The 19,210-nt window shown below is 42.3% G+C and overlaps 1 protein-coding gene across 7 annotated transcripts; it reads left to right on the plus strand.

Moving 5' to 3' along the window:
- The first annotated feature begins 46 nt into the window (after positions 1 to 46).
- On the plus strand, positions 47 to 18,743 carry ENTPD5 (ectonucleoside triphosphate diphosphohydrolase 5 (inactive)). 7 transcript variants are annotated; one of them, XM_084287567.1, is made up of 15 exons: positions 47 to 82; positions 567 to 793; positions 3,676 to 3,953; positions 5,024 to 5,103; positions 7,078 to 7,221; positions 7,602 to 7,677; positions 9,232 to 9,267; positions 10,167 to 10,255; positions 12,885 to 12,964; positions 14,520 to 14,581; positions 16,014 to 16,115; positions 16,700 to 16,840; positions 17,188 to 17,244; positions 18,304 to 18,419; positions 18,604 to 18,743. In XM_084287567.1, exons 3-15 carry the CDS (start codon positions 3,692 to 3,694, stop codon positions 18,688 to 18,690), a joined length of 1,332 nt encoding a protein of 443 aa, XP_084143693.1. In that variant the 5' UTR covers positions 47 to 82; positions 567 to 793; positions 3,676 to 3,691; the 3' UTR covers positions 18,691 to 18,743. The 7 variants fall into 7 exon arrangements, with proteins under 7 accessions (XP_084143693.1, XP_084143696.1, XP_084143694.1 ...); XM_084287568.1 differs by having other exon boundaries at positions 54 to 82; positions 538 to 793; XM_084287569.1 differs by having other exon boundaries at positions 54 to 82; positions 682 to 793.
- Positions 18,744 to 19,210: the final 467 nt, after the last annotated feature.

Below are 19,210 nucleotides of genomic sequence, written 5' to 3' on the forward strand. Positions count from 1 at the left end.
CCGTGACGCCATATTCGCGTGACGCCGTGACGCGCGCGCCGCCGCCGGCGGGATGTGGCGCCGCCGGCGCCCCGAGCGAGCGGTGAGCCCCGAGCGGGGCGGGCGGGCTGAGGGGAGGGGGGGACAGCGCCGCGTCGCCACGGCAACCGCGCCCGCTCCTAACGGGCAGGTAACGGCGGGCGGCTGCTGACGGGGGTCGGGGAGAGCCCCCGGTGCTGCCCTGCCCTGCCCTGCGCTGCCCTCAGGGGGCTCGTCCCCCGTCTCGTTACGGGGTGCGGTGCGGTGCTGAGGTGTTTTGTTGCTGTTTGGTACCGTGACGGCGCCGGTGTCGCTTCTCCTGTTTCAGGAGCTCGCGTTTAGGCGCCCTGCCTCCTGTCGGTGCTGTCGCTGTGCTGCGTGAGCTCCTGGGGGGCTGCGCGCCTCGCACCGCTACACGGGCAGCGCTTTCGCTGCTCCGGCTCTGAAGCCGCTGCCGACGGGCGTTATCGCCCCGTATAACCCGTAACGCCTTCACCTTTCCCCCCGCGGGCCGTGTAGCCGCGTTACCGCCCTGGTTTAACTTCCAGCTCGGCGCTGCCCCGTGCCCCCCGCAGGCTGGGGTGGGCGCACGGCGGCTTTCCCTCAGCCCCGCGTGTCCCCGCGCCTCCCCCGCGGCCCGGTAACGCCGCCCGCTCCTCCCAGCGGACAGCCGGGGCGAAGAGCAGAGGGACGGGCGCGGAGCCCGCAGCCCCGCAGCGCTTCCCCTGGGGATCTCTGCGCCGCAGGAGCCGCTGCTGCCTTCGCCCAGCTGCAGGTGCGTGCCTCAGGTATTTGCTGCTGGCGGGGAGCGGCGCTGCGCCTCGGGGTGGGCGGCAATCACAGCCTGCTGGGGATAGTCCGAGCGTTTTACCCGCGGAGCTGCTTGCTGGTGTTAACGAGCCTGTGCTCGTATCGCTGTTAGCCGGTTTCCTCCTCTCCGTGCGTTCCTCGTTTCATCCTTCCTGTTGTATTCTGATAGCAGCGAGGACTTTATGTTTTTTGAGAGCAACTTCCTTGGAAATAGTATTCCTCTTCCTCATTAACTAATCTTTACCTCTTGTCTACCTCCACCCTAAAATTTGCCCTCTGTTCTTTCTTCTGACCTTCTCTTTTCACATTTTCCATTGCCGTTTCTGTTACACTCAGCCCATTTCCCTCTGCCCTCTCTGACTTCTTACTCCCCTTTCCTACACTTACACCTCTCGTGGACACCAGTTTGCTGATGCTCTTTAGTAAACGGCCTGAACCACTCATCGAAGAGGCTCAGTGTACTTTTTTCATTCTTAACGAGAGAGGGGATCCTGAGGTTTGTTGGTTTTGTTGTTGTTGTTTGGGTGGATAAAGGTGGAAAGAAAGACAAGAATTCAGGGGAGAAGTAGAGAATGGGAAGTGTGAAATGGTGCTGGATAGCTGAGAAAGGATACAGAAGATAATTTTAGTGAATTTAGAGTTTAGGGAGACCAAGACTCATCTATTAGGGTATCTGGCAAGAAAAGCTGGTGTTAATGATGGCAGTTGGTTGGATATTTTCGGATCAACCGAGATTGTGAGGCTTATGTAAGTGTCACATGCACTGTCTGTAACAAGACTCTGGAGTTTGTTCTTAAGGCAGGTGCTCAGGTTTTATTTGTGATTGTTCAGTAAACAAAATACTTAAATTGTGTAACAACACCTCTCCTGACCAGCTAAGGTAGTGCTCATTTGTGTGGCTTCATATTTGGTTAAATGATGCAGCTTGGATTTTCAGCAGACCTCCTTACTGTGATGAAGCAAATGTGGGTAATTCCAGCTGCGTGGTACTCAAATCCCTAGCTATGAAGCTGCCAAACAGCTCAGCACTTTCCATGAACTCTGTTCAGGACAGCAGTTCAAGTTTTTACAGGTTGGAACTAACTTCTCAGTTATTACTGCATAAAATGCAAATGCTTTAGAAACCATGACCGGTTGCAGTTGATGGCCAGGGCTGCTGCATGTTTGTGGAACAATAAAATCACTTCTCACAATGTGTTTGTAAGGCAGAGCGGATCGAGAGTCAGCGCTCCTGCACATGCCTCTGTGCCTCTCCTAGGAAAGGGAGGACTCAACTAAAGGTCGCAGAAGATAAGCAAGGTTACCCTTCTGCAATGGGCTGGGCGTTTTCTGTGCTCCGGAGATAGCTGAACACTTGACTGAGTTAGAAAGGCACTCACAGAATGGCCCAGTGTGGCGTGTTTAGTGAGAATGGGTAAAAGTTAATCTCATTTTGCTGTAGTTAGGGACAAAGGTGAAGGGCTGAAATAATGGAAGTTGTATAAGGGTTGCCTCTGGGAGGGAAGGGTGAGTTCTCTGGGCATGGGTGAAAGGTGTGTGGAAACAGAGGTTACATAAAATTCACATAGAAGGGAAAGGAGAGAGGTTAGGATTAGGAATGGATAATTATAGGATAGAGGTTGGAAATAAAGATGTTGAGAGAATGAACGTAGTGGGGCCGAACAGATCACTAGAAGATAACTGACTGTTAGGAATAGAAGCAGGTGAGGGGCTGGGGCAGAGCAGAGGAACAGGTGTATGAGGTAAAACATTCAGCACCGTGGGCACGTGGAGGGGTAAACCCGTGTCTGATGGGCCGATGAACCCTCTGTGTCGAGTGCTCCAGGTGGATGTCAGGGCAGGTGATACGGCACAAGGTGGGGCATCTGACCACATGCTCATTTCTGCTGCTAATATGCAAACAACCTTCCTGTTTAACTGAGTGAATGATGAGCCCTATCGTTTTTGTGCCCACGTCTTTCCTTTGTTAGCATTTCTTAGTAAAAGTCTATGCAAAGAGTTGCATGTTAACAGAGAGGAGGAATAGTTGTTGTATCTGGATATCCAGTACTGCATCACGCACCTTGCTAGAAGCTGATGTTAGAAGCTATCTAAGCAACCTGAGTGCTCAGGGTGACTGGTCCAGGCATCAGTGTGTGTCAGGTTGTTGTTTTCTAATCCTGAGAATGAAAACTGTGTCAGAAGAAAACAGTGAATAAACAAAATGAAGACAGAAATGAGAAGTGTGAGAAATACCGAGATGCAGAGCCCTGGTGCACATCACAGATCAGTCCCTCTTGTGCAGCACGGGCTTTTCCCGGGGACCAGGATGCTGCTGGAAGGATATGCCCTCGCTCCATGCGCTGACCTCTCCCAGCAGCTGTTCATAGCCTGAGATGAAATTCTCTTTGTTTGTCTGAATAACACTTGTGTTCTGCCACAGCATCTCACGCGTGTAAATATTAGGGCAAAGGGGTTCTGCCCTGAGCTCTTCTTTGATGATACTTCTGTTCGGATAACATTTGGGCTTTTTGGAGTTTCTGGAGGCTGTAAATCTTGAGAACCTTTAAGCCAAGTTAAAAAATTCACTAAGTAAATTGAGAACTAGAAATATGAGATGAGGGGATTACTTTGACTCTTCTGCATTTGTGAAGCGGAGAAACGTTTACTCTGAAAGAACAGATCACTTACATGCAGCTGTAGCACCAAAATACAGTAAATAACATCTTTTGGATGAGGTGCTGAAAAGCATTTTTCTTCGCAAAGGGCAAAATATATGTGTACAGACAGAACTTTTTCTATAGACTTTGTTAGGAGAGGGCTCTTGGTAATTTTTGTTCCTTTTTTTTTTTTTTTTTTTCTTTACAGGAACTACTCCAGCTCTATGACTGCTCATCCATGCTTGACTTCCTCAAGTGGATCTGGCAGGATGGCATCTTCCAGACTCCCCATCCTTCTAGCACTGGTGTTTTCTTCTTTTTCCTTTGTTCATTCCCATTCAAACAGAGTCATGTGGTTCCAGGATCTCTTTCCACCTAATGTGTGCCCTATAAATGCAAAGGCCAACACTTTTTATGGCATAATGTTCGATGCAGGAAGCACTGGAACACGGATTCATATTTACACCTTTGTGCAGAAGAGCCCAGGTAAGACCCTGTGTCAGTCTGCACCTTGAATTATATCAAGGAATACTTAAATTTTACATATCTGTATATGTCATATTTTATAACAAATTAAAATCATTAAATTAAAGAGCTGTAACCACCAAGGAAGGTACTCGAGCTGGCTGCACGTGTAGCAGCCCTCAAGAGGGTGAATTAGCTTGGGGACAGTGACTCAGCAAATTTTGCACTGGTTAAAGGCTGGTGGTGAAACTCTGCCAACAAGCCCTTCAGGGCCACACGTAGTTCCTGTGTGGCTTCACATGAGTTCAGTGTTAGTTGGGAAGGGCCGGTACAATGTCCAGCTCTCAGGAACTCACCCTGACTTGTCATACACAATACTCAGGGACAGCTTTTAGACCCAAGCCACTCTGGGAGCAACGGTCACGTTTGTTTGGCTTTGCAGTCAAATGCCTGAAGCCAACCAGCTCTGTTCAGCTGTGTGTTTGTGAGCTAGATGAATCACTTAAGGATAGTCAGGAGCTGACTGTATGTGCCTTAATAAGAATTGAAATTTCACAATTAGCTTGGAGACAGAAAGAGAAAGAAATTTCATTAGGATTAGGCAATGGTCGTATTACATTGCTATAATTTGTGGTTCACAAATGCAAAATGAACGTACTTATAGAATTATAAGATGGTTTAGAAGGGACCTTAGAAGATCATCTAGTTCCAAGGCCCCTGCCATGGGCAGGACACCTTCCACTAGACCAGGTTACTCAAAGCCCCATCCAACCTGGCCTTGAACACTTCCAGGGATGGGGCATTCGCAGTTTCTCTGGGCAACATTCTAATTAGAAAAACGTGTTAACATAGAATTATAACCTCTAATTATAACAATGTGTTCATAATAAATTGTTCATGAATATGGAAGATATAAGGGTAGTGTTCTGTTGAATATGTTTGTGAAATGAAGGAGCAGTGTTTGTTTTGGGAAGGAAATAGCATTTGCAAAGGGAAATCAAGGACAGTCACTTTACCAGTGTTGAAGGCAACCAAGCTAATGAAAAAGATTTGAGTTGTTGACTGCTTTGTGTAATGTTTCATTTCTGCAGAAAGCCTTCCAGAGCTGGAAGGAGAAATCTTTGAGTCTGTGAAGCCAGGCCTTTCTGCCTATGCCGATCAGCCTGAAAAGGTAAGGCTCTCCCTCCTTCCCTCTGAGCGGATCTTGCTTCTACTGACATTAGCTGGACTCGATCAAGCAGTTCAAATATTGCTAAGTGTAATTGCTGGGAGTCAAGAAAAAGGGTAAAGGTTCTGCTACTGTCTCTCTAAATCTATTGCTCTACTTTTGTGAATTAATTCTTACACGGTGAAATGGGAGCTGTTGCTTTACATATTTCGTCAGTGGAATGATGGCTTGCTTAATTGCTTCAGTCCTAGATTTAACTAGGCTGTATGCCTTTGTGAATTTCAAAGACAAAGTGATTTTGGGTTCTAGCAGCATCCATATTCAATATTTATTTCCCCTATAGCTACCCCAAATGTATGTAAGCATATATTCCTGGCTCATATACTAAAAATTTTCTCAGTTTTTACTTTTGGTTGAAATTTTCAGTGCTGGTCATTTTTCAGAATGTGCATATTTTCTTTTGATTTCTATTAGAGGTTAGGGCTGTTGGGTTTTTCATTTTTAGTCATGCTACACTGACTAGCAAATAGGATTTTCTCTGACTGCTGAAAATGTTTAACTTTTTGTGTATATAGTCCTATTTACAGAAGTTATTTTTTGTTAATCAGTTAGGGAGAAGGCGAAGAGTCAGAATGCAATTAGCTGGTTAAGTCAGGCCTTAATATTTTTCAAGGTGTATTCTCTGCCCCTGTCACCAGACTTTCAGTAATTTGTTTGCTTTGATTCTTAGCTGTTATCTTGGAAGCCATTGCACAGTGACATATGTAGGACGCAATTCATTCGTGAGCAGTTCAGGTATTTGATCACCATGTTAGCTGAATTCTGCTATGGGCAGTTACTGTTCTACTGCCTCAGGACTTTGATTTTCTTGTTTCAAAACACAGTTGGACAGTTCCACCTTCCACAATCAGATGTATTAATTAGTATATTAACTTAAATTTCTTATTACAATTGTAAATTAAGTGCAGCCCTCTTTATTTTCAAATGTGAATGGTTGTGAATGCAATACACTTATTCCAGGCCACTCCATTGAATCAGGAGTTAGAAATGACCAGCAAGGCAAAAAGAGCTAAAAGAATCCTGTTGTGATGCACAGGGCCAGTCCTGAACTAAGTTGCCATTTCCCAGATCCCCTGTGCTGACAGCAAGCTCTTTCACAAGCTAAAGGAGGTGTCAGGGAAGTGATAGATTAGATCCTGTCCCTTGTGTGCTTTAGCAATCTCAGTGCTTAGAGAGAGCAGCAGGTTTCTCAGTTTTCTTAGCTGCATTCAGTGCTGCAGGAATTTGAGTGCAAAACGTTAGGAAAGAGTGAATGGCTTTGAGATTTTTTTTTTATTTTTTTTTTTAATTTTGATGAGATCTCCCATGATTTCACTAAATTGTCTTGTTTATTGGGTAGGAGAGGAGAAATATCTTCCCCAGAAGACATTTCTAGAAATTTCACAGGACAGTGTTTATTGCTAATGCCAAACTGTAATTATTACAGCAGTGTAACTAATCAGGAGCCCAGCAGTGATGCCTGTGCCTCATGTGGTAACCTCTCTATGGCTGTCATTATAATTAAACTACTTTCTGTGGGCTCACTTGGAATTCTTATATTACACTTACTGAAATCTGCAGACATTCCCCCTGACTTTTGCGTCTTCAGTCAGTAATTGCACCATTTAGTTTCACTGTACTACAAGATGTCTAGGTTTGTCAGATACTCAGTTCCCTTGCCTCCCTCCATCCTCTCAAGAAATACTTTCCACAAACAATGAAATTCAATTCCATCTCTGAATATATATGACCTTGAAATGCAGATATTCTTCTCCTCGTATGAGATGTCTAGCACAGTTTTTATGCTTCTTTTGGTTGTGGGTGAGATATTTTCTGCTGTTGATTACTGGTTTTACTGGTTTTGAGGGGGAATTGGGAAGGTCATTTCCTGATGGCCTGTAGGAGGTAACTGTAAGTAAAACAACTTTTTCCTTCTAGGGTGCTGAAACTGTCAAAAAATTGCTGGACATGGCCATAGATGCTGTGCCTCCTCATCTCTGGAAGAAGACCCCGGTAGTGTTAAAAGCCACAGCTGGACTGCGTTTACTGTCAGAGGAGAAGGCTCAGGCTCTACTTTTAGAGGTAATACTAAGGTCTCTTGGTGCAACAGTATTGCTCTCCCTATTTCATTTTTCATGCCTGAGTCCTCCAGTCTGTTTACCATCAGCAAATTTCAGCTATGAAAAGTGACTGTAATCCCATGACAGTCTGTGAAGTCTGTAAGTTTCATGCTTTTTTATATAGTCCTGAAATCCTCTTGCTTTGCTGTGGATAGGAGGCATAGGGAGACGGACCTAGGATTCTTTTTTCTTTCTTTACCGGCCCTTGGAAGAGGAAGCATTTTGTCTACCACACAGTCCTGTCTTATTTTCTACCACTGCAAAAAAGAAAACTTTCTGTCGCTGTCAGAGCAGAACAAGACTCTTTGGACCAAGGCACTGAATCATTATTTCTTTCTTCAGGTGAAAGAAGTCTTTGAGGAATCACCATTTCTTGTTCCAGAAGACAGTGTTAGCATCATGGATGGGTCTTATGAAGGTATGTTTTAGGAGGAGAAAAAAGCAAAAGCAAAGAGGGGGAGAGAGTAAGCAAGAGAAAGATCTTATGAATGTGAGAGGGAGAGATAAATGGTCACCTAAATTGGAGGAAAGAAGAAAAGGTTTCTAGCCCCACACAGAGAGTTTTATGAGTCAGCTAGGCGAAGGTTCCTCCAAAACCTTCTGAGGTTCCCAATCAGAACCTCATCTCTAAGTATGCAGGCTAACCAGTGGAAGCCTGTTTGTGGTCACTAGTGGAAATAAATAAATACGGTGTCCACTTCTGAAAGGTTCCATGATGGATGTAAGCAAGCTAGGAAGCTTACGGAAGCGCCTAGTAAATTTTGCAATGTCAGCATTAAAAATAATCCGTTATAATTATCTCATCAATTTTGAGGTAAGGTTGGAAGCATTGTGACTATTAGAGAAGAATGAAGGACAATTGCCAAGCATTAAAATAATAGAAATCTAAATAGGTGATAGAATAATAATAATAAAAATAAATCAGATTGTAAAAATGCAACTAATAAAGTAACAGAAAATAATCTAAAATACAAAAAAAACGTTTTAGGCTTGGAGTGAGTGATAATTAGTAAATGAATTTGCAGTGCAGAACAGACCAATGTTGCATTTTGGCTTCATAACCAGTTTTATTACCTTGGAGAACAGTCAGGTAATAATTCTGTATGGATGTCTGATAAGAGCCATCTGTGATATTACATTCAGTTATGAACACTTTGTTATGGCAGGTATATTGCCAGTTGGAGGGTGTTCAGGGAAAGCAGAAAGAATTATCATGAAGCTTAAAAAACCAATACATGGAGACAGATTAAAGAGCAAAATCTGTCCATATGGGCCAAGAGAAAAAGAGGAGGAACATAAAAGTCTGCAAGTATTGGATGAAGCATGGTGTAATGCACAATATGCCACTAGGATGAACAGATGAAGTGCGTGTCAGGGAGAAGTGGGGCATTAACAGGGAGCAGGACCAAGGAGGCATAATAGCGCACAGTGTAGCTTGCCAAGGTTTATTTAAAAATCCCACCTCTTGTGCTGTCACACGTTTGCCAGTGTTTGGGTGATAATCACCCCAACATTAAGAAAGCTGCTGGAGTCCAAGAGGAGTTGTTTGTGTTCTACTGGCTGCTACTGTTTTTAGTGTAATCACACAAACCACAACATACAAACACAGAGCAGTGTCCATGCAACTTTCAGATTAGAAATTGAAATGCTGACAAAAAAGTGCCCAAGGAAACTTGTACATTGTGTCTGCTCATTGCTTCTTTGTGTGTTGTTTGGATATTAGAAGTGATTTGTGTGCATAGATACTAGGAATGTTCTACCTATCCCACCTTATGAGGTTTTAATACATCAGTAATGCATCATATCATTTATTTGTAAGTTTGAATTAGTGCCTGAAATCTTGGGGTGCTTATATTACGTTACCTGGAAATCATTACTAAATAAATAACGTGGAGTGGTGATAAGAGTTGAGCAGGAGATCATGAGAGTATTCAGTAGTGATTTTTTTTTTTTTCCTTTTCGCTCTTTGCAGGAATTTTAGCCTGGATCACTGTGAACTTTTTGACAGGTAGCTAATTCTGTGTAACTTCACTTTAAACATGAACTTGAGTCTTTTCTGCAATGGTGATCACCCTAAGTTCCTCTGCCTTGGCTGCTATACCTTCCTTTTCCTTCACACTGTGGCACAATGCAAAAGCAGTGGATTGTCTTGGGCAAACTGTGTTTTGGAGGCTGAGCCACAACTGTGGCAAGATGAAGGCATCTTGATCCAGAAGGTGCCAGGAATTACTCAGGACTGGGAGGCACTTGCAAGCTGTAATGTATGTAGAGGGTTGGTACTGCAATCTGCCAGGGGGTGGGAAACAGGGTTTTACGATGTTCTTCATTCAACATTGTTGCGTGAATTACGCAACAAACATGGCCTAACAGGGAACACCATGGTGCTTTAACCCTGTTGGCTCTAGGAAGGTCTGAGAGTGCAATCTAGTGAAGAGAAAAAAAAAAATCAATACTGCAGTATCCACATGAGCAAGCAAAAAAAAAAAAAAAAGCTGTTTTGGATGAAGACAAATGATAACTGGTCTGCTCTTATTGTACCCTTATTCTCCTACTGCTCTTCACCAGCTGTATGGTAGTTACAGAATTTATGTACTCTCCAGCAGTCTTCTACAGGAGATGTTTTCTCTTGCTTTTCAGCCTTTGCTGCATACCAAAAGATCTATCTGCTTTTGTCTCTTTGTAGGTGAAATGGGAATCAAGGGGAAAAAAAATCCTATGAATCTTTTCTTAATATCATCTTTTTTGCCAACCTTTTCTCTGTGATGGCTTTTGTCTTTGAAGGCCAGCTCAGCCTTCCTGTATTGCTGTGCTAACGTGATAACATTTTGGTTGCCTGAACATACATGCAGTATCCACGTTTTAGCATTTTGCCACTTTGGGGTGTTCTGAGCATGTTGTTGTTTGCAGGGCAGCTGTCTGGCCAGAACCAGCACACTGTTGGGACCCTGGACTTGGGAGGAGCCTCAACACAAATCACATTTCTGCCACGATTCGAGGTGAGTGGGTTGGGACCTCAAGGCCAGTGGGGAGATGTGGGCACTGCTGTGCTCTGTGCTTTCATTTTGTCAGCACTGGCACAAGCAGAGCATCTGTGATGTACTGTGATCTGTATGCTTTGACATCAACAGTTGACTGATAGGCTTTTGCAGACAGAGGAGCATGGATAAGGACGAAGGAAAAAGAAAGCAAGCAAATAGGTAAAGCCAAAGAGAAACATTTTTTATTTTCTAGACCCAGGCTGGGAAAGCCCGTTGAATGCAGATAATTACTTTTCATTCGATAAATGTAGCGTGTTTCCAGGGAGTATTCTTGCTTTTTACAAGAAATTTAGGTTCTCTTCTGAGTTTTTTTCTTTTTTTTTTTTTTTCCTCCCAGTCTGGTAGCAGATCCTCCCTAAATAGCGTTATGGGGAGGTTGCAATCTCATGGAGTGAATGTTCTTATTTATAATAGCACAGCCAACCTCTCTTTTTCTTATTTATTCTAATTTCCTGTGAGAATCCCCATCTTGGTCCCAAGTGCATCTCTGCTGGATTTGTCAGAAATTCTGTATCTCTTTAGAAACAATTTGAACTGGGATCCAAGTCCAACGTTTGCTTGAAAAGATAACATGGATGTTAAGCAGTGGAAGGGCAATATAGCATTCTGTACCTCAGTGTTGTCAAGTTGTCTTTGTTACTCTTGGTATTTCTGAAGTAGTTTAACATATTTTGTTTACATGAATCAAAATTCTCAAACAGGTGTTTGGGGACCACAAAACACATGGTTTTCATATCAGGATATTTTAGTTCTGCTGTGGTGGGTCATGTTGAAACCTGATGTGCAACCTTATCGTGTTCAGCAGAGCCTCTAGGATGCTGGGCTTGTCCTCTGTTTTGTGTTGATAACACCTGCTGAAGTGGGCACTGGACCAACAGGAAAGAGTGTTGCTTATCAGGGGTTTAGAGACTAAACGGAGCTGTGAAGTATGCTGGGTTGCAGCTCAGGATTCAAACTTATTGCAGCCTTGCAGGAAAAGGCCTTGAGGGTTTGCTGCTGCAGGACCAATGGTGTGAATGAGTAGAGCACGTGTCTGCTGCTAGCCTCTATTGTCAAGTTCACACCAAAAAGCACAAACAAAGCTCAGGATGTCTCTGAAGAGTTTTGCCCATCTGACAGAATTTTGTCCTTAGATTTGCAGAGGCTTTTTTCCCTTCTATAATCTGAGGCATTTGCATGTTTGCTCTTGTATTATTTTAGACAAAACACTGTAATACCAGGAGATTCGTTAATGCAATACAGGTTTACAGGTAAAAAGAGGACATATAACGGTAACTGTAAGGACCTGGTTTTAAAATCATGTTACGCTTTTTATGGTTTGGCTATTGCCAAAGTTAGAAACATTTAAAAAAAAACAAAACTCCATAATCATCTGTCTGGTTGCCTGCCTCATTTGGGGAGTGTGTGAAGATTTTTACATTTTCTTGAAAGCAAGGGTTGGAAGACAGTTGTTTATCCAAACGATTTTTTTTCACCACTCTCCTTTTTTAAAAAGTTTTTGTGATGTAAGGTTTAGGAACAGAACTCAAAATTTGGCAAGATCTCGATGTGTTGGGTCCAGGATGTCACTGATTCTCCTATGCACCCTATCTACCCAAAGACCAAAATAAGCTTCAGTTCATATTTGTACAGGAGAGATTTAAGCTAAATACTGCCAAATCTCTTTCAGGTTTGGGCAGGCTTCTGTCTAGGACTCTATGATTGCAGATCTGGCTTTTGCTGTATCTGCTTCCTTGAATGGCAGCAGCAGGAACTCTGAAGGTTCAGTCCTCTCAGGTTCTGCTGCTTGGCCCAGAATAGCAGAGTGACTGATAGGAATGCACAGTGCCAAGAAGGGATGGGAAGATGAGGGCCCCAGCAAAGAAAAGACACAAACTGGGACTGAGGCCTCAGGAACTGGAAAGAGAAAGGAACAGTAAAAGAGTCTGAAACTGGCTCAGATTTACCAAATATGAGAGTTAGTCTGGCAAGGAAATAGGGACCAGTGGGGCAGAGGTGCACGCAGAGGGAACACTGAAAGGAAGGCTGGAGGTGGTGAAATAAGAGCTTAGTTTAGAGGGAAGCACTTAAACCAAGAGGTAAGGCGGCACTAAGACTGGGAGTGAGTAGGCACAGTGTTTCTTTAAGTATCAGCAAGTTGTTTAACTTGGGGAAAATCTGGCATATATTTTACTTGGCTTTTTTTTTTTTTATTCCTAGTTCCTGAATTGAGATCGCTAGTCTGACTTGCAAAAGTTCACAGTGCTAGTGCAGCTGATTTCAGTGGGGTCTGTGTGTGTGTGTATATATAGACAAACACAGAAGTACTCTGAAAAAATCAGGTATCCTGAATTAGAAAATATTTTCATCCTGATCTGTTTCACTTCCCTATTATACGTTGCAGTAACACGAAGATGCATATAAATAAACTCAGTGTTAAATATTGCAAATATTACAGCAGTGGGCACCATTGGAAAACTGTTTTTTGTTTTCAAAGCAGATCAGCTGAGCATGCAGTAAACCCTATGGGTATATCTGTGATATTTCATCATTTATCTTTTGTTGCCTAATAAAAACTAAAAGATTTCTTCTTCTACTTAATTTTTAGGAAACTTTGAAGGAAAGCCCTGGGGATTTTCTTACCTCATTTGAAATGTTTAATAGCACCTACAAGCTCTATACCCACAGGTGAGGAGCAAAAAGGCTGCTGTCTCCAGTGGGAGAATCAGTCTCTCTACAGCCCCTGAGCGAACCAGAAATGTCTGTGTTATTCTATGACCAGCTGCTGGGACCGTGACTTTTTTTTTTTTTTTTTTTTTAACTACATTTCTTATCTGCTTGATATTTTAGTTGAACTGGAACAAGATATTAGTAGACTGGAAATGTTCCAGGATTATGGTTAATATCACCATAAGGGAATATTAGTCCATCAGATCAAGAGGATGCATTATGAGTCACTATATTTAAGGAGAAGAATTCTTATTACTGGATTCAAACCAAATATTTTGGACCAAGCAGAAAGGCAGATACCATGCCAGCAGTGAGAATTAAACCTGGTTATATTTGGAAAGAGAACCCACCTGAGGCTTTCTTATGTTTAGTTCTTAGTTCTAAATAGCCTATCTCATCAGTAACTGGACAAAAAATTAAAACCTAGACTGATACAAACCAACAAGACAACCACAGGCAGCTAATACACACCATGGAGCACAACAGATTCTTGAACCATCTGAGGGGAGTCTTGGCCTGAAAGAATTTACTTGCGCTTACTGAGTTAAGCTAACAAGTTTCTGAGATGTCTGCAGTGATATCCAGAGAGTTTACCTGCATGACTTATGGTCCAGTGAGAACTCAACTATGTATAGTAGAGATTTGGTCTCAGCCCATGACTAGTGGGGTGCAGAATGTCAACTCAGTTAATTGCAGAATATGTTTACTTGACAACAATGCTGGTTTAATAGTCCTCCTCTCCTACTGCTTGTATTTACCAAGGTAACTGATTGCTCTATTTGCCAATGCAATAAATTATATCACTTGAAATAATTGACATTAAAAATTATCTCCTTAAAATGAGGGAGATAAAGGTTAATTTAACCTTGATTATTCTGTAAACGCTTGTATTGATGTGACTAAAGGGATTGACAGCCAAACACAGAGGAGGAAATGAAAGGCCAACAGTTTTTTTTTTTATCTAACTGCGTTGTTAAAGCCAGCAACATGTAATGACTTTCTCATAAAAGTTGTTCTCAGTCCTAGCTTGCAGTGAGTACAGTGGTATTCTGCGGAGTCAGAGATGAAGGTACATCTTCCTCTTAGTGGGACGTTCTGCAATTCAGTTAGTTCTGCCCTGAGTGCACATAGTCTTACGCAACATACGAAAGGCCATACTATTCCCCATGCACTCCTCACATATCTTTCTTTCTCCCTTGTTTTTATGACTAATTGAATGAATGTTTTCATTTGAATGCTTTTCAATGAATGTCTCATAGAAACATCACACCATCTCTAATCACATTCTACTGTTTTAGATTTACCCCTTTTACAGCTCTATGTGTCTAGGCATTTGTACGTCTGGTACTTGGAATTGTTCTTGCATATGCAACTACTTTAGAGAGGGTAGAGTAGTGGGAAGCAAAGAAAGGAAATTTGTTTTGGGTGTTCCATGATTTAGGAAGAGGAGGGTATTGCTGAAGCATACCAAATGTGCAAGAATTTAAACTGTAATGTCTTACTTTGTTTGCAGCTATTTGGGTTTTGGACTAAAAGCTGCCAGACTAGCAACTCTCGGAGCTTTGAATATGGAAGGTACGTTCAGATGACAGAACATCTAAGATTTCTGAAGAGATGGGTAGGTTTAGTCTTGTGTCAGCAGCCCATTTCCTGTGTCTTCACTTCTGTATTTCATACATCTTTTCCTGCTATAGATCTGTCCAAAAACAGCCTACCACTTTTTAAAGAGAGTGTCTTGTGAGGGAGATGCTTTTCCATATTTCCATTTTCAGCTAATGTGCAAATTCCAGAACTGCACATGTGGACACACAAATATCCTAAAGACGCAGCCAGCCACAAATGCACAGCTTTACCAGCATGCACATAAATGTAAACAGCACGAATAGGTTCTTTTCCCAAGGACTGCTTAGGCCAAGCCAATTCACAGGTCTTTCTGGTGTCCGCTGCCTCCTCAGGCTCCCCCAGACCTCCTTTCCTATTTACTGACTAGCTGGAAGTCCACAGGCATATCACACACACCCTCACTGACTAAACCAAACACATAGATTCATGAGTCTTTCCAGTCTCTGACCCAGACCTTAAGTCATTCTAATACCCATGCCAAGACCTCGGGACTTTTGTCTGGTTTCTGGCCAGAACCTGGGATTTTCCCACCTGGCTTCTTACTTGCTGGATAGACAAGCTTGTGTTAATTACTGGAACAAGCGTCAGAAAAAACAAAAACAGTTGGGAATAGGGCTTAAGAAGATAGGACGGACTACACTGACTGGTCACAGGCCTCAGTCAGAAAAAAGTGCTGAACAGGGGCTTATGATTGCCCCCATTTTATCCTCCTCTCCATTTTCCAATATTTTCTGTTCCCTGAACCATTTTGATCCCCTTTCCCTGCCTTTGATCCTTCCTCTAAACATCCTGTAGTAAGTTTTGCACATTCGTCCAGTCACCCTCAAATGTTCCACAGAAGTCTGCTTTTTCCTATGAGACCTGTGCTGGCCACAACAAACATGTTTTCTTGTCAGTTACAGTATTTCTGGTTAAACCTCTTCGAGGCTATACTTAGCAGTTCCTGTAGTGGCCACTGATCAGTGTCTTACAAGTTTCTGACTTCCTTGCTCGGTTGTTTTGCTTGTGTCAGTTACGTGCTGTTTGTTATGGTTTGTGTATGTGTGTTTAATTAATTACTTCTCATGATTGTTTGTCTTCTATGCTGATAAGTCATTATCCAGATATCCTTCTACCATTTATCTCTCGTTAACAAATGACAAGCCTAACTGCTCTGTAGCTTGCAGGACAAAATGAGTACAACTTTTCCAGACCGAGACAACACCTTAATTCATAACGGTAGTTTAATTCAATTCATAGTTTATGGCGATATATCAATTCAGATTTCCTTACTTTTGCTTGACGACCTTAATGAAGATCTTTCAGTCTTTTCTATCTCTATACATTGATCGACAGCGGTGTTAAATTTTATCCTTTCTGACTCTCCCCTCTGGTTTTGTTCCAGCTGTGGATGGACAAATGTTCCGCAGTTCTTGTTTGCCAAAGCAATTGGAAGCAGAGTGGCACTTTGGGGGAGTGAAGTACCGGTATGGTGGCAACAAAGAAGGTAAAGTAAGGCAAATTGTGGTTTCTTGTAAAACAAATCTTTTTTCTTAAAGATACTATCCCTAATGCTGCAAATAGTGCATGAAGCTGCTCCTATCAGTGGCTAGAACAGACCCATTTAGTGACTGACATTGCTTTGCCTTACAGTGGGGTGGAACACAATTGCTGAGCTGCAGATTTGGTGTGTGTGGAGTGGATTGGTAAATTACAACATGATGGGGAAGGAAAGTAAAGTTTTATCTAGCAAGCGGTAGCAAATGTAAATGAGATTCTGCTGACCGCAGAACATAACAATGGGAGCTTTGCCTGAAGCAGAGGAAGCTTTTAATGCACCTACTCTAGTATGCTCAACGCACCTTTCATACATTGCTGTGAGCTATTCTAACCAGTTCCACTTGATGATGGTGATCTGGAGTCCTTGCTGCATGCAGGTGTCACACTGGACTATGGAGAGGATACCTAAGCTCTTCTGACCTCTTCTGATTCTTTAATCCCTGCTTCTTCCCTTTTAGTGCTATTGCTAGTGATTCTTCCATCTGCTGGATGTGCCTCTTTGGCTCACCCTGACTGTGTTTGTCCTGACAGGAGAAACAGGATTCAAGCCTTGCTACTTGGAAGTACTTAAGGTTGTCAAAGGGAAACTGCACCAACCAGATGAGATTCGTGGAAGTTCCTTCTACGCTTTCTCCTACTACTATGATCGAGCAGTTGACACCAACCTAATTGGTAAATTGGTTTGGGGTAATCTATTAAATGCAAGCATGTCAACCAGAAGGTAGAACCATGGAGACGAGCTGTGGGGAGCAGGGAAAAGGCAAGGTATTCAGAAAGAAGAAATGTACCAAGTGCATTCAGGGAATAAACATGTATCCCTCAGTGTAGCTTTGATGTTCAGAATTTGGCAGATGAGACTTGTGCTCTGAGCTCCAGTTAGACTTGCAGCTTTGTTCCCTGTTACCAACAGATTTCATTCCTAGTACAGCATCACTGAGTTGTACTCTAGAGTCAACTTAAATTTAGAACTCAAACGTCTTCAGGTCTATGATGATGTTTTCTCACCTCTTCTTTTTCAGATTATGAACAGGGAGGTGTTCTGGAAGTGAGAGATTTTGAAAGAAAAGCCAAAGAAGGTAATTGACGTGAGACTTGGGATACTGGTGGGGAGGAGAGATCACTGAAAATACCTATGTCCATAAGGCAGTACTTAATGTGTTCGGCTTCAGAAAAAGACTGTTTAGCCTTTATTCCACTTACATGCCCATGTCTTGTTACTTGCCTTTTGTTAGCCAACACTTCTAACTACTGCAAAAGAAGGTATTGAAGAACAGTAACAAGAGACAGTGTGCTAGCAACTTTGCAGTTCTGTTCAGGAAATAACAGAAGGGAGGTAGCTGATAGACGTCAGTGCAAAGAGGCGTAAGTTTCCTATAATTGCTGTATGAAGGTCATCTGTAAAACTGCAACTCTGAGTTTAGTAGAATGCTGACTTGTTAGTCTGTCACCTTAAGTCCTTTTTAATCTCTAACAATATAGAGAAAGAAAATAGAGATTGTTTAAGTTAAGACAGCCTCCTCTGCATCTCCTTACCTCCCCAACCTTATTTCTGAATGCGTGCTCTAGTTTATACCTCCTCCTTAAAAAAACAAACAAACAAACAAAAAACTCTCCATGCTACTTATGGCTAAACCTTTAGGCTACAGGGTAAGATAGTACCTCTCAATTATGATCATCCTTATGATAATAGTAGACCATCTTTGTCATCAGATTTGCTTAGTTATGTAGCTTAGGAAAGATTTTTTTCTAAAATAGCACCTCAGTTCAATGATATTTCAGATAATTTCCCTAGAAACTCAGATGATTTTGGATAGGTGTTCTTGAACATTAGTGTGGAATCAGCTCCAGTGACTGACAGGTTGTTTGGGCAACAGCCTCTTCCCTCTCATGCTAGTAGCATGGGAGGGCAAATTAAGAAAAACAAAACACCAAAAAAACCACAACTGTCAGCCTAGAAGGTAAAGTCTACCTTTAGAGAAGAGCTGCGTAGTATGTATCTTGCATTATATGTACCCATTAATAGAATTGGGTGGCTTGATTTAGTAGGTTTTAGGTTGAGGGCAGTTCAAGTGTATAATGTAGAGAAAAGCTCTTTTATTTTACTAATATATTTTTTTTTTTATTTCCTTCTTTAGTATGTGATAACATGGAGAGGTACAACTCAGCAAGTCCTTTCCTCTGCATGGATCTCACGTACATCACTGCTTTATTAAAGGAAGGTTTTGGATTTAGGGACAACACACTCTTACAGGTAAGAAAAAGATTTAAATCCTAAAACCATCTTTCCTCTTTCTTTAACAATCAACATACGCTAGTTCCTTTCTCTGGCTAACTATTTACCACATCTTTCCAGTGTTGTTATGTCTTAGTTGCTATTATCTGTGCAACCTACAACTCTAGAAAACTGTTGAGAACTACTTTTTCTTCCTTCATAGTTAACAAAGAAAGTGAACAACATAGAGACAAGCTGGACTTTGGGTGCTACCTTTCACTTACTGCAGTCTCTGGGGATAACGTATTGAGCTGAGACATTCCTGTGGACTTCAGCATTCCTCAGAGTTTGAGAAAGCAAATTGAAATCTCCAGGTATGTTGTTCAGCTGGAATCAGTCACAGAGCATGGACCAAAGCTATGCAACAGATCTTCACCTGGGAGTGGCATCACACATAATGAAATCATAAGTATAATCTATAATTGTGATTGTCGTAAATGATCCAGAAGCTGCCTTTTGAAAGTCAAAAAGCCTAAACTCCAGCAGAGTATCTGCAAGGGGCTCAAAGCCAGCTTTCACCAGCACATTTGTATAGCATCCCATTGCTAAAAGCACAGTATACCTGGCACATGGTGGTAAACTACATACACATGATTTCTCCTCCCTTTTATTTTAAGGCATACAGAATTGATGCTTGCTTGGGAGACATTAAATACAGGAATTAAAGATGGCACCAGCAGTCATTCAGAGGAAATCGAACAACTCTGGATGCTTCCAGCCTCAGTGTTCCAAATATCCAGCTGTTAGGTTAGCTAATACATTGCAGGAAG

This window comes from Netta rufina (genome assembly GCF_964035555.1).
Source record: "Netta rufina genome assembly, chromosome: 5".
Taxonomy (NCBI): domain Eukaryota; kingdom Metazoa; phylum Chordata; class Aves; order Anseriformes; family Anatidae; genus Netta; species Netta rufina.

What these genes read in the sequence shown, in the direction of transcription:
- ENTPD5 (XM_084287567.1), top strand. Translation starts at nt 3,692, where the DNA reads ATGACTGCTCATCCATGCTTGACTTCCTCAAGTGGATCTGGCAGGATG. An exon ending in CTCAGGCTCTACTTTTAGAG is followed by an intron (nt 7,222 to 7,601) that starts GTAATACTAAGG and finishes TTCTTTCTTCAG; the next exon opens with GTGAAAGAAGTCTTTGAGGA. An exon ending in CATGGATGGGTCTTATGAAG is followed by an intron (nt 7,678 to 9,231) that starts GTATGTTTTAGG and finishes CGCTCTTTGCAG; the next exon opens with GAATTTTAGCCTGGATCACT.